At 50.9% G+C, this 12,402-nt stretch overlaps 4 protein-coding genes across 4 annotated transcripts; 2 read left to right on the forward strand and 2 right to left on the reverse strand.

The window, feature by feature from the left end:
• Positions 1-39: 39 nt before the first annotated feature.
• On the forward strand, positions 40-834 carry PMZ80_009003 (uncharacterized protein; the record flags this gene model as incomplete). The annotated part of the gene is made up of 1 exon (XM_064877399.1): positions 40-834. The coding sequence occupies one exon, from the start codon at positions 40-42 to the stop codon at positions 832-834; it is 795 nt and encodes a 264-aa protein (XP_064726901.1).
• A 4,468-nt stretch (positions 835-5,302) lies between these two features.
• PMZ80_009004 (uncharacterized protein) lies at positions 5,303-8,271 on the reverse strand (the record flags this gene model as incomplete). The annotated part of the gene is made up of 3 exons (XM_064877400.1): positions 5,303-5,347; positions 5,401-5,963; positions 6,720-8,271. 3 exons carry the CDS (start codon positions 8,269-8,271, stop codon positions 5,303-5,305), a joined length of 2,160 nt encoding a protein of 719 aa, XP_064726902.1.
• A 1,146-nt stretch (positions 8,272-9,417) lies between these two features.
• On the forward strand, positions 9,418-11,004 carry PMZ80_009005 (uncharacterized protein; the record flags this gene model as incomplete). Its single annotated transcript, XM_064877401.1, has 1 exon — positions 9,418-11,004. The coding sequence occupies one exon, from the start codon at positions 9,418-9,420 to the stop codon at positions 11,002-11,004; it is 1,587 nt and encodes a 528-aa protein (XP_064726903.1).
• A 34-nt stretch (positions 11,005-11,038) lies between these two features.
• On the reverse strand, positions 11,039-11,959 carry PMZ80_009006 (uncharacterized protein; the record flags this gene model as incomplete). The annotated part of the gene is made up of 1 exon (XM_064877402.1): positions 11,039-11,959. One exon carries the CDS (start codon positions 11,957-11,959, stop codon positions 11,039-11,041), a length of 921 nt encoding a protein of 306 aa, XP_064726904.1.
• Positions 11,960-12,402: the final 443 nt, after the last annotated feature.

The raw sequence follows: 12,402 nt of genomic DNA on the forward strand, positions 1-12,402 counted from the left end.
TCAACCGTGCTCAAAAGATTGATACATGACCAAGCAAGCATGTCGGCCGCTCAACGTAAGGATGAGAAGGCTGTAACGGCTACCAAGGGTGGTAAAGATGCCGAAACTTCAACGCCATCCCACGATGATAAAGCAAGAGAAGCTCGGATTCGGGCTGTCGCGATGCAGCATGCTCTAAGCATCCAAGAGAAAAAGGACCTGCAAGGCAAAGTGCTTGATATGATTCTGACTGCCTACGATCTACCCTCTGATGCCACAACTGACCCAGCTCACCCTGACAGCACAGATGCTACCACCTTTCGAAATTGCCTGCGCATATGGCGGCCTGGAGACCTTGACGAGCTCATTCAAGAGCGAAACCTCGACGACCGATGTGGCTATGCCTTATGCAGAAGATCCAACCTGAAACAGAAAGCAACAAAGATTTGGAGCAAGAAGGAAGGCACATTCGTTGACAGACCCGTTGACGAAAGGTGGTGCTCGAATGAGTGCAAGGAAAGAAACGACTTTGTACGTCGGCAATTGAGCAACGAGCCCGCGTGGCTGCGTCAAATCCAAATTCAAGATATTCGTCTCTTGACCGACCCGAACATGGATAGTAATCTGGACGAGTCGCCAATGAAAAGCGAAGGCGAGAAGAAGGTCGTCAATCAGAAAGCACTGGCTCTCGAGCGCGGTGACACATCCTCAAAACAGATCCAGGACATTCCAATACGCGAAAAGAAATCTACTGCGGAGCCCAAGCCTCCAATCTTCACACATCAAATCACCGTCAGTGACGTCCTCGAGGGCATGCCAATAAGGCAGACTGGGAACAGTCGCAAGTATGATTAAGTCCTACCTGATGACGTTAGCTAGGAGGAAGAGAATCGTTTCCTGGCTCAACAATTTGTATTGAACCATCCATGGACGCAAGGCGCAAAATCATGATACGACCCTGCTGTGTTCCTTCCCGTCGCATGGCCTGTTCCGAGACCTTGGCCCCCACAGATGCAACCCGTCTCGACTGGACTCTGCCCGGGATATCCCATCCCTAGCAAAGGGTGGACTGATCAGATCCAGTATCGGAATGCTTTGAGCTGGTTGCAGGTATGATGTGGTCGAAGAGCGTTGTTTGTGCAACCACGATTCCTTGGTCGGAAGAGACGGCAGAGTTGAGCTGCACTGCAAATTGCACGGATCCTGTTCCCGAGCGATGCTACGCCATGGCACCCGAAACTTTGGACGCCAAGATTGCCTTCCGCGTTTCAGGCGGAAGGCACGACATTGCAAACCCCAAACACGGTGCCGGCAAATGTGGTGGGCCTCGCAGTTTCAGCACAAACCGCAACTGCTTGACACCCGTGTTTTCCATGCCATTGCCAAACTTAGATCTTCGACGACATTGGTGCAGGCAAGGTTCGTTGATCTGGCGTCGTCGAGGAAGGAGCGGTTCAACTTATTGCAATGCTACATATTGCTTGTAGCGTCCATGCATATTCCTGCCGCTTCTACAAAGATCTTCATACATCACTGCCTAAGCACTTGTCGTCAAGCTCTTCCAACCTTCTGCGAAGCCTACATACACCCTAGCCCTTCATTCCTCGAACTCGACCCAAGATGTGCAAGCTCATAGAGTTCAGCTACACTTGCAATTCATGTGGTTCATGCAATGTTGCCATAGATAAGGACGACTGCCATTCTCGCTCGTGTCGACTGACCTCCAAGACCGCCAGAGACTTGGTCAATCAAGGCTACAAGGCCAGCTCTGCAAAACATGCCACTTTCTCGAGCTGTGACATGCACCAATCGCTGGTCAGCGTGTAAAGTTCATGCTCTTTGCAGGCTCACGGCGTACTGCGAGATTATGGCCTCCAATATGCTCTTTGTGGTGAGGGTTATCGTCGACTATAAAGCTCTTTGCACAACTCGATGTTGCACGTCAGATAACATACAGCACTTGTTATGTGCTGCAAGGAGAGCAAACGTCAGAAAGAACAATGCTGAACCGTAATGGCACTGCAACGAAGCCGGCTCTGGCGATATTGGTGGATTGCACAAGAGGCGCTACAAAGACTGGGCACGGCACCCTTGGCAACACCCTGAAGGATACATTCACAGAAGCCATCAGCTTTCCGGACGAGAACAACGACGCTGCAAACTATAAGCATGAGCCGAGCTCCCCATTGGGAGCACTTACCTATATATCGAAGACGACCATGTGCCAAGCATTTAAGCATTTCTGTTCGGCTTCATACTCAGCACAATATCACTGAAAGGCGGAAGCTCCAAATCTTGCCGGCAGCAGTCCGATCGGTGGGAGTAGATTAAACATGCTAGATGACTGATGCTGGAGCATCACACACCTCATAGTTCTAGGAACATGGCTCATCTCTCCCGAAACATGTATCCGCCATCCGCTCTCCGTTAGCAGAACCTAGAGTTTGACCTCGAGCTGGCCTCGCGTTCGAGTCCCAACGACCTTGTACCCTTACTGGCTAGATCTTCACTCGAAGGGGATGTGGCAATCTCAAGAATATCTCACTAGCTTCTCACTATGGTGAGGTCCAATATCCAAATGAAGCTAAGTTTAGGTAACCTCGAAGTGAAGTCTTTATACGAGCTTGCGCAGCCGATATCCACCTCGACTTCTCTACTCAAGCATTATTTGGACACAGTCTACCTTTATACACGAAAGTCGCGAAATATTTGAGGCTGTAAGCAATCAAAAGTTGCACGTCTTAGGTCTGCCCGTACCTCTCATCAAGCTTGAAACGTCCTTTCCACTGCGACTTCACTGCTTCGCCGCAGTCGTCGTCACACAATCACGAGACATATTTCACATACCTGCTACAATCACGAGCGCAAAAGCACAGTACCAGCACGGGATATCGAGCCCTCCTCGGCCACGTCTACTTCAAGCCTTCAAAGCAAGTAGCACAAGATAAAAAGGTACGACAGAAAAGAGCATGTCCTTCACGATCCGGCTAACAATGTCTACAGCAGAATTCGTGCCAGATATGACCTCTACGAACGATTCCTTCTCGGTAGATTTCGAGCTGCAACCAGTACACACCGCAATGCCTCCAGAGATCTTCTCATGGTTGCCGAACAGTGCATCGAGCCATACAGCATCACTATGCGGAAACACTCTTAGATACAGATTTCGCGAAAGCATGGACACATCTGCACAGGTGTGCCATATGAGCGAAACCTGACGTTGGTATCCCGAGCCTTTGCCGCAGGCATACGCAAAGGTCTCAAGGAAAGGTACAATGGACACCTCACAATCGACAGCACACTGTACTATTCAAACCTGCAAGAGTTCGCAGTAAAGTACGACAAGCAATGGATAATCGACGAAACCACGACGGTGATGATCAAAGCGACGAAGCTCAACACACCAGAAATCGCCCTGGCGTTCCCCCGACTTCAAGTGGTCGAACTCCATGACCTACTTGCTATATGCAATTCGGTGTGAACAGCTGAAGACATAGAGGCGGAACTGATGGAAGAAGCTAGAAAGGTATATGAAGGCAGACGCGAGGCCCAGTCTCTGACGACAAGCTATTTCGAAGGCTGTCTGCGCGGAGTACTTCGCATTATACATCAGGACGGCTTCACGATCCCTGATCTTCCTGGAGTTCGCTTCTATGGGCTCTCGAGATTCGTGTTAAGAGGGAGACCAGCGCACGACGTGGTGGAACTAACCATATCTGGCTGGAATGATCTTGGTGCGGTCATGCTGCCCCACGGACCCATAGTGGAACATCTGGGAGCGCTTGAATAGCGCCTCAAAAGAGCTCTGCTCATGGCCATTGTGTCAAGTTTGTAGCGCGTGCTTTCAACATCGTGCTCACGAGTCGAAGGTCTCTACACATCGTTCGATTTCGGTACGCTAGGTGGCAGTTGCTAGAAAGAAGCCTGAGGCCCAGAACCTAGCCATGGTAGCTTAATTGCTGGAGCTACGGTACTATTACGTTCAACAGCACAATCAGCTTGTTCTATAACGCGCTTCTTGCTCGCGTCAATTTCATTCATCTTCTACACCCCTTCGCAGCATCGTCGCGTTGGCTGGTTATGACTTTCCATCATCCCGAAACTGCTCGCCCTAGCCAGAGTAATGTGGTGATCTAGCTCTGCGACTTAGTGACCACCCTGCATTGGCTTGAGATGGGAAGGTGAGAAGGACTCCTCAAGCATCACTCGGAGACCTATCATGATTTCGTACGATGGGCCCGTATGCTTTTCCCAATCCTCCCAGGCGCTGTTTCGTGGTCGTTAGATGATTGAGCATACGATGCGACATGATAAATATCTGTGACCCTGCACGCTCCCCGGGAATCAGTCTTCCTGCATTGTGGTCTTCGGTTAGATTCGTGCAGGAGGCCATCGAAAGTGGAGGTAGCCTCCCGGCGGAAAATCAACGTTGCCGGAGTACCGAATAACCTTGACCACGAGCACTGGCGTACTCCCGAGCGCTGAGTTGTATCACAGACAGCATTTAGTACACTCCTTGAGTCGGGCTTCGTCTTGTTAATGGTGTGGCTTCAGGTGTTGTATCTCACAAGGTACTGGGGTGCTCCTGGGCTGAATTTCGGAAGCTGGTCTGGCCAGCTTGGTCTCCCGCCCGAAGGTAGCGCAAGCTCTCCGATGCCAAAACTATGCCAAGCGAGTTTCTTCGGTATTCGTCCCTCACGGAGAGGCACGATACAGCGTGTAGGCTTGCGAGGTGCGGGAAGTGAGGAGTTTTGAGGTGAGGAGGAAGTAACGCGGCAGATCATGAATAAGTCTTGCGGCAGGTTTGGTTTCGTTGCAATGTCTTGTAGAACGAGCAAAAGTGTCATCTTGTTTGCTCCTGTGACGGATGTCAGCGGGACAATCTGCTCGTCTGTACGATGGAGCATGAGATACTGATCGTTGTTGTGCATGAATGTTGTATTCCTTGAGTATTGAAGCTTGATCAGAAACACATCCTTTCCTCTATGGACGAGCAGCTGCACGATCTCCATCTGGCGTTACTCTTCGCGCCTATGTGACACCACATAAGTAAGCGAAAAGTAATGCGTAGTGTCGAACTCGGCTTTGCAGCATCTCAACCCCGTAAACAACGAGAACGCTGTAGACCAACATCTGGACTGCTGCGTGTCGTACCCAATTTGTGAGCCAACAGAGACTAGCAGCGCCCTGCGTGCTTACCAGAGTGAAGATTGACCGAAAAGAGGTGCGGTGTAGGTGTTTGCTTTGAATATATGTTGAAGGATGGATCGGAAAGCAGAAGATTGTCAGTGCAACACCAACATAGATAATGGTGGCGAGTGAGCTAAGCCATAGCTGGATTCGGGCTCCTGTCTTGAATCTCTTCCATCTAGCAAGTGCGATATTGGGATCATGGTGGAACTTCAACAGGTGACCCCAGACTGTTGTAAAAGACCCTACTTTGGTTGTGTCAGGGTAGCGGCCAAGAAGAAGGCCATGGCTGAAGTCACCACCTCGCCCATCCGTTCCCGCAACACCACAATTGTATGACTCATATACGGCCACATCTGGGGGCACAGATCCTTGGTGAGCAGCAGCATATTCTAGCAGATTGACGATCTGTGAGGCCTCTTCTTTCAAGTGGACCGTACATATTCTTGCCGGATCGTCAAACACCACTATGCTGTCGAGGTATCCGTGCAATATCCGTGCGGCGTATATCGCCGCGCTACAATCGACACCGAGGTCGAAAACCGGTGCTAGCGATAACACTTCGATGACTTTGCACATCCTGTCTCCAGGAACAATTCGAGGGTTGAAGATATCACCAGGGATGTTGGCAATCTGCATGATATCAATCAGGACAGTACTCAGCAGATTGCTAGTGATCTCTCCAGCTTCTTGAGTATGATGGACGACGATGCTGAGAAGCAGTTGCAGATGCGGCTTTTCCCATGAGTCCAACACTCTGGCAGGTGCCCATGCCCAATGAGCCAGAATCCAATCTGATGCAGAAGCTGGCGTAGTATGTTGGTAACGACAAGGGCAAAAACCATAATGTCCACGATCGAACATTCGAGATGAATTCTGCATCGCGAGACAACAAAGAACACGAAAAGGGTCTGTCTTATGGTCTCTGTAGTTGTCAAGATATGCTTTGCACATTAGAAGGCACATATGTCGACTGTTGAAGCGTGCCCCATTCGCCACTAGGTACTCGAGTAGCTCTATATATGTGCTGAATCCTTCCTCTTCAATCGATTTATATACATCGTGTTTGGTGAAGAGAGCGTTGAACACACTCTGTGCGTGATGGGTGCGACCAAGCAGAAGCGTCTGTTGATAAGTCATGTGCCATGCTACTGCCCCCAAGTTGCAGTGACAGATCGCCGAGAACAACGCCCACGGCTCAGGGCCTGGTGGCCCAACGAACGCGCTCCCTCACGGCCGGAAGACAGAAGTATAAGTTTGCTCATCACGACAGATGGCACAATGCAACATGAGGACATTGCAGCTGACGATTTCCTCATAACAAGAAGGCAAGCTCTGCGCCTGGCCCCAGGCTACTGAAAGTTCTTGATGGATTCCTTCCAGCGCATGCGGGAGCAAAGCTGTCCAAGCCGGCCAGCGCTGTAGCAAGGCAATCACTTCTCTCTCCCTAAGTGCTAGGTGCTCGGTCCACACTTGCCATGGAAGGCGCTCGAGCTGTAGAAGAGCATCTAGTGCTTCACTTATTGAACAGACCACATGATCATCCAAACATTTGCAAGCTACCATCTCGGCTGTGTAGAGACGTAACCAAAGGTTATCAGGGTACATTGTCAGGAAGGACGACGGAGTTCGATGGTTGAGCCAAACCGAGTGAGAACATAGAGCTCTTAGTGTCTCGTGGCTGAATTTGATCATGGCAGAATCATTAGACCGGATCTGTAGCGTGGATGACTCGAAGCGAACGCACAGCTTCTCACGGACGGGTAGATCCGCCTTAACCACGTCAATGAAGCCACCCAGCAGTCCCAGAACCAGAGCAGTACTGTCGGCACTAAGATCCGAAAAAAGGATTGGAGTCTCAATATCCGCATGTCGTATGGCCGACGCAAATGCTGCACACAGCTTGTCAAGCTCCAATTGCCCGCCAGCAGCATCGATAAGACGAAGCATGATTATGGCTGCTGTCTGCATGGCATTGGGAAGACGGTTCAGCATGTCCTCATACATAGCTCTGATATCCGTTGGCAATTTTGTCAAATCTCGAAGGAGTTGTTCCCTCGGCGTGCCAGCCAGCACGCCTTGCACTGCTTCATCCACGGCTAGCCTTGCCCAGAGAAAACTACCAGCGGCCTTTTCACGTATCAAATCGCTCATCTCTTTCGAGAACTTTGCCCCAGCATCAACGTGCTGATTTTGCCAAGCACTGCCAGTGTAGAACTTGATACCTTCATCGTTGTAATCTTGCACCGCAATATGCTGAAAGCGGCTGAGTCGTTCCTTGAAGAGCGGCTCAGGCCGGCTAGCCAGACAAATCTTGACCTTCGGCCGAGCTTGGTCTGCGAATGTCTGAATAGCAGCGAGCAATTCATCGTTCAGACCTTGATACTCATCCAGACCGTCGGTGAATACGCAGACGTTCTGTTCTATGGATCTGATGCACTCGGCGACCAAATCGGCAAGCTCATGCATGGTCAATCGCTCGGCTGAAGCACGCCCGGTCTCATAGATGCCGGGAGCCGCACTCGGTAGCTTTTGAACAAGCTGGTGAAGGAAGGCGCGAAACATACCTTCAATACGATTGGGCAGATCCCTCCCCATGCGAAAATCGAAGAAGAAATCGACAGTGGTCCATTGCGTCCCTGACCTTTGCAGGGCTTCGAGTGTCCTGCCACTTCTTGAAATATGCTTCATCAAGCTGGATTTGCCAGACCCAGCTTGACCGGTTATCCAGTAAAAGGCATCAGTCTTTTCGAGCCACTCTGGGAAAGTCGTAGACCAGATCCACCGTACCGATTCTGGCGAACCTGCTCTAGCTCTGATTTGCTCGAGCCTCGATTGCATGCCATCATAGTATAGAAACCGCTGCATCAATGCTCGTCGATCCTCCTGACCTACGCCGCGTAGGACCTCGTCGCTATAGACGTTACCAAGTATCGTCAGCCCGTTGCCAAGGACTTTGGTGTCTGTAAACACATGGCCAGCATTGGGATCATGCTCGGCTGCCTCCACCTCTTTGTCTCTCCCATTGCAGCCACTTTTATCATCGAGGGCGGCATACTGTTCATTTGTCGGAATGCATGGCTCGTTCTGATTGGCCATCATCACATGAGTCTCATAACGCACGAAACTCCCGCCACGGTGATCATGTGCCTCTCCGTTTCGTCTTCCTCAAGAGGAAAAGCCGATGGCAGTTTCCCGGTGTCGTGTTCTGCTTTTCTCTTGCTTTGCCAGGCTTGCTTTTCCAGGCTCTGCAGAGCTCGAGCAACCTGCTCTCGGCAAGTGTCCCTGAGACAAAGGCCACGACACACGAAAGTGTGTACATAGGCGGTGCTTGCTGGCTTGAGTACTTGCGACCAGACTGAATACCTAGCCTCAACCAGGTGTTCAATCATCGATTCTCACCAAACTCTCAAGTGATGCAATCCATCGGAAACAGTACGCCTGACAGACTGGGATACGATGCGTAGCAACTCGAACACATCATAGGTACGAAGTGGCATCGCAACTCATGTTGAAGAGCGGGCAAAACGAGCAAAGGCATGCAGCAGATGCTCCTGCAGCCATTTGAGCAAGTGCCGTGTCCTGCAGCGAGCTCAGCCTTACCCAGTCGGCTTGATCTCAGTTGTGATTGGACTTTGCTCAAACGAAGGACCAATACGGACAGCTCGAAAAGCTGTATCGAACACAACCCTTGTCATTTTTGAGAAGCTCTCCTTTTGATGACCGGGTACGACGTGGTGCTGAAACTCTAACGGACACTGTATGAGAAAAAGAGGTCGGCGAGATACCGTTAGGAGTATGGAAAACAATCGACCATGGAAAGATGCCCTGGGTAAGGCCATTCGTATGCACTCCGACACTTTGCAGCACATCATGAACCAAAGCCCGACATTCGCAGTTGCGACACGCGTATCGTAAGCTGCGGCTCGGCTTGGCAGAGCCTTTGTCATCGCCGTCTAATACCTAAAGAGGCTAAAGCTGGCCCTAAACACGAAGCCAATTTCTGGCCATACTCGGGCTACAGCAACTATTGGGCATTTCGACGGTGAAACGACTCAGGTTCAAGATGTAATCGAAGGTATCAGTATCGCCTGATTGCAGGCGTCGTCACAGGATCTTGACTATAACACCACGGCATAGCCCTGTTGACTTGTGACTTTGACCAATTCATTACGCACGACACAGGCTCGTCGGCCGAGCAACGAGGACGATATCCTCGAGACACTTCCTCCTTGTACTTGAACCAAAATGTCGCCAGTTCAACCCAATGAAGACAAAGCAGAGCCATTCCCGTCCTTGTCGCCGGTGACATCCAGCAACGCCGAAGATGAAGAAGCCAACGACCATGTCGCGACTGCGCCTCAGCAGAGCAGGCGTCGTCGGACATCGTCTTCTGCAGCTGGTGGTCGGAGGACGAGAGGTGCATCTCTGCTTCAAAGTATGATGGAGAGCAATCCGCCACTGGGCGCATGGCACGCGATCGGCGAAGACACAGCAAAGGGACCAACAATACCCGAGATCAAGAACGGCAGCTACTCGGCAGAAGGGTGGTCGCATGAGGGACAACTTGAGAAGAGGCATTTTCACCCGCATGATATCCACAAGAGGAGGTTGAGCAGAGCAAGCTCGCAGAGTAAAACAAGTCGAAGCACGAGACCGGCCACTGCGGTTGAATCGAAAGTTGTGCCAGAAGAGACAGAAATATCACAAGCACAGGAGCAGATAGGAAGACCACCTCATGCTGAAGACGGGTATGCAAGGGATGTGGCAGTCCCTCTCGGTGCTTCCCAAACTACAGATTCACTAAAGACTTCCGCGCCAGTCGGTCCCAACGAGGCAGGGGAATACCCCAACGGCTACAGGTTTCCCAAGAAGCACACCTGGCAGCAGTCATTCGCAATCTTCGGCAAAGCATTCTGGAAATTTTTCTGGACGATCAAAGGCTTCCTGATCACGATCTACGGCCTCAACGTCGTCGCATGGGGCGCTATGATCTTCTTCCTCCTTATACCTGGTGCTACTCCCGCCATGTGCAAGAGCTATCCCGACTGTGAGGACAAGCGGTACTCTGCGCGTCAAATCTGGATCGAAAATTGTTCGCAGATTTTGACTGCGCTGTTCTGCGTGACAGCATTTGGACTCTTGCCATGGCGACTGCGCGACTTCTACTACATGATTCGGTATCAGGCCATGGGTGATTACGATGCGCTTCGGAGGTTGGCGGGCTACTATCGTGGCTGGTACCGTCTGCCAGGGTCAGACAAGTTGCCAGAATCACTAGGTCCTCCACCTGAGCCTGTCGAGTTGAAAGCTAGGAGCCTATTCTCTGCAAAGCGAAACAAGAAAGAGCAGGACGTGGAAATGAAGGAGGCAGATCTGCAGCAACCGCTGTATACTGATGAGGACGTTGCCGGGCTTCAGGCGAACCCAGCAGTTGCTCTTCCGCCGTGGTCGATGCCTCCGGCACCTCTTACCGGAATTCGTGCACGGCCAACAAAGTTCTCGAGCTTGGCATGGATGATTTGGATGTACATCTGGAACACGCTTTTCCAAGTTGGTCTCTGCGTTGTCATGTGGGGCTACAACAGGTTCGAGAGGAATAAGGGGTACTTCACTGCGCTCACGGCGTTGTTCATCGTGATGGGATGTGCCACCGGAATCGTGGCGGGTATCATTGTGGGGAAGGAAGGGAAGGTGATCAAGGAGACGGAGGGGATTCCGGTGAAGGATTATGATGTGCCGGAAACTGCGGAGGATTACCAGGAGAGAATAACGAAGGAGAACAAGAAAAAAGAAAAGAAGAGTGCAAAAAGGCACAGTGATAGTGAGAGATGAAAGATACCTGTGCTTGGTAATCAATGGATCAGTCTCATTCCCATTTCACAATATCCTCCAAAGCTGTTGCATATCCTAGCCAGCGATTGCCATCGTCTCTCGAGGTGACGACAGAGTTTAGGACTAATATCGCAAGAGCGTCCAACCAAACTGTCCCCAGCACCGACTGTCGATGTTGTCGAAGCACGAGCAGGAAGCCGGAGAGGCCCGACCCGTTTATTTCATTGACGAAAGCCTCCCGAAGCGATGCTTTGACCGCTGCCGCCTCATTTCGAAGTCCTGGCTTCATGTTTTCCTTCATGATGCCTCCCAGCTCCTCCGCCTTGCCCTGTGGCGTCTTCTGCTCAAACCCCAAGCTCAACCGAAGACCTGATGAGCGGTCTTCGCCGGTAAGACAGCCGAGCAACAAGTCCATCGAAAATGGAACATTACCAGCTTCGTCAACACGAGCAACATCAGGTATCGTTATCTTGATCATTCTCTTGCTCGCGAGCACACCCTGCTGCTCCCACTGACGCAACAGAACAAACGAATCGATGTCTCGCTGCAGATCATCGTATGGATTCGGCCTCTTCGTGTTGACTGAGAACGAATAACCAGGTCGCAACCTCAACAGCACCTCAAGATCGTTGTTCGAGTTCACCAAGTGAGCTTGAAGCACATCATAGTCGTCTCGGCCGAGCTTCAGTCTACACTCAGCAGCCCGCCTGGAATGTCCCCAGCGTGGGTCAAAGTGGTGTACTGTTTCTTTCAATGTGATGCACCCAAAGTGTTTGCGTGGTTCATCGACTTTAACAGTCATAGTCCAGGTCGGAGAGGCGAAGGGTTGCCGCGAGGCGAGTCGTTGTCGGTCGTGGACTGAGATCGTCACTGTGTTCGACATTATCTCGTCATATGCAAGCTGGATCTGCATGGCTGGGTTGAATCCCGACTTGAATCGAAGGTTGGCTGGCATTATGATGACTTGCTCGGATTGCTTTGCGGTCTGCTATCGAAGTTTCTGGCGCCCTGTCGGGTAACCAGCGTTGCAGTTGGTTGAAGGAAGAGAATTTGAGAGGCGCCTTTTCAGGACACCTACTAGAATATTGTAATAGAGGTGATCAAAGATGAATGTTCCCGCTGTTGCTTGCGAGACAACGGACGTCGAGTCGGATTCGTTATGATATCTGTCGGATCGAACAGAGGATCGAGGTACATATCGTTAAGAGACTGACATGCAACGCAGTGGCTTGATACAATGTCTGCTGTAACAGATGTTTGACGTATGTCGAGTTGGTGTGGTAAGAAACAGAGTTGAAGGGAAATTTGTGAATTGAACCAAAGCGGCAAGAGCCACGGTGCAGTGAAGGCTAACAGGTGATGATCCACAAGATTCTTTCCCTTTCTCAATAACGTACA

The sequence above is a fragment of the Knufia obscura genome (assembly GCF_036327395.1).
Source record: "Knufia obscura strain CCFEE 5817 isolate CBS 148926 chromosome Unknown scaffold_12, whole genome shotgun sequence".
In the NCBI taxonomy this organism is placed as follows: domain Eukaryota; kingdom Fungi; phylum Ascomycota; class Eurotiomycetes; order Chaetothyriales; family Trichomeriaceae; genus Knufia; species Knufia obscura.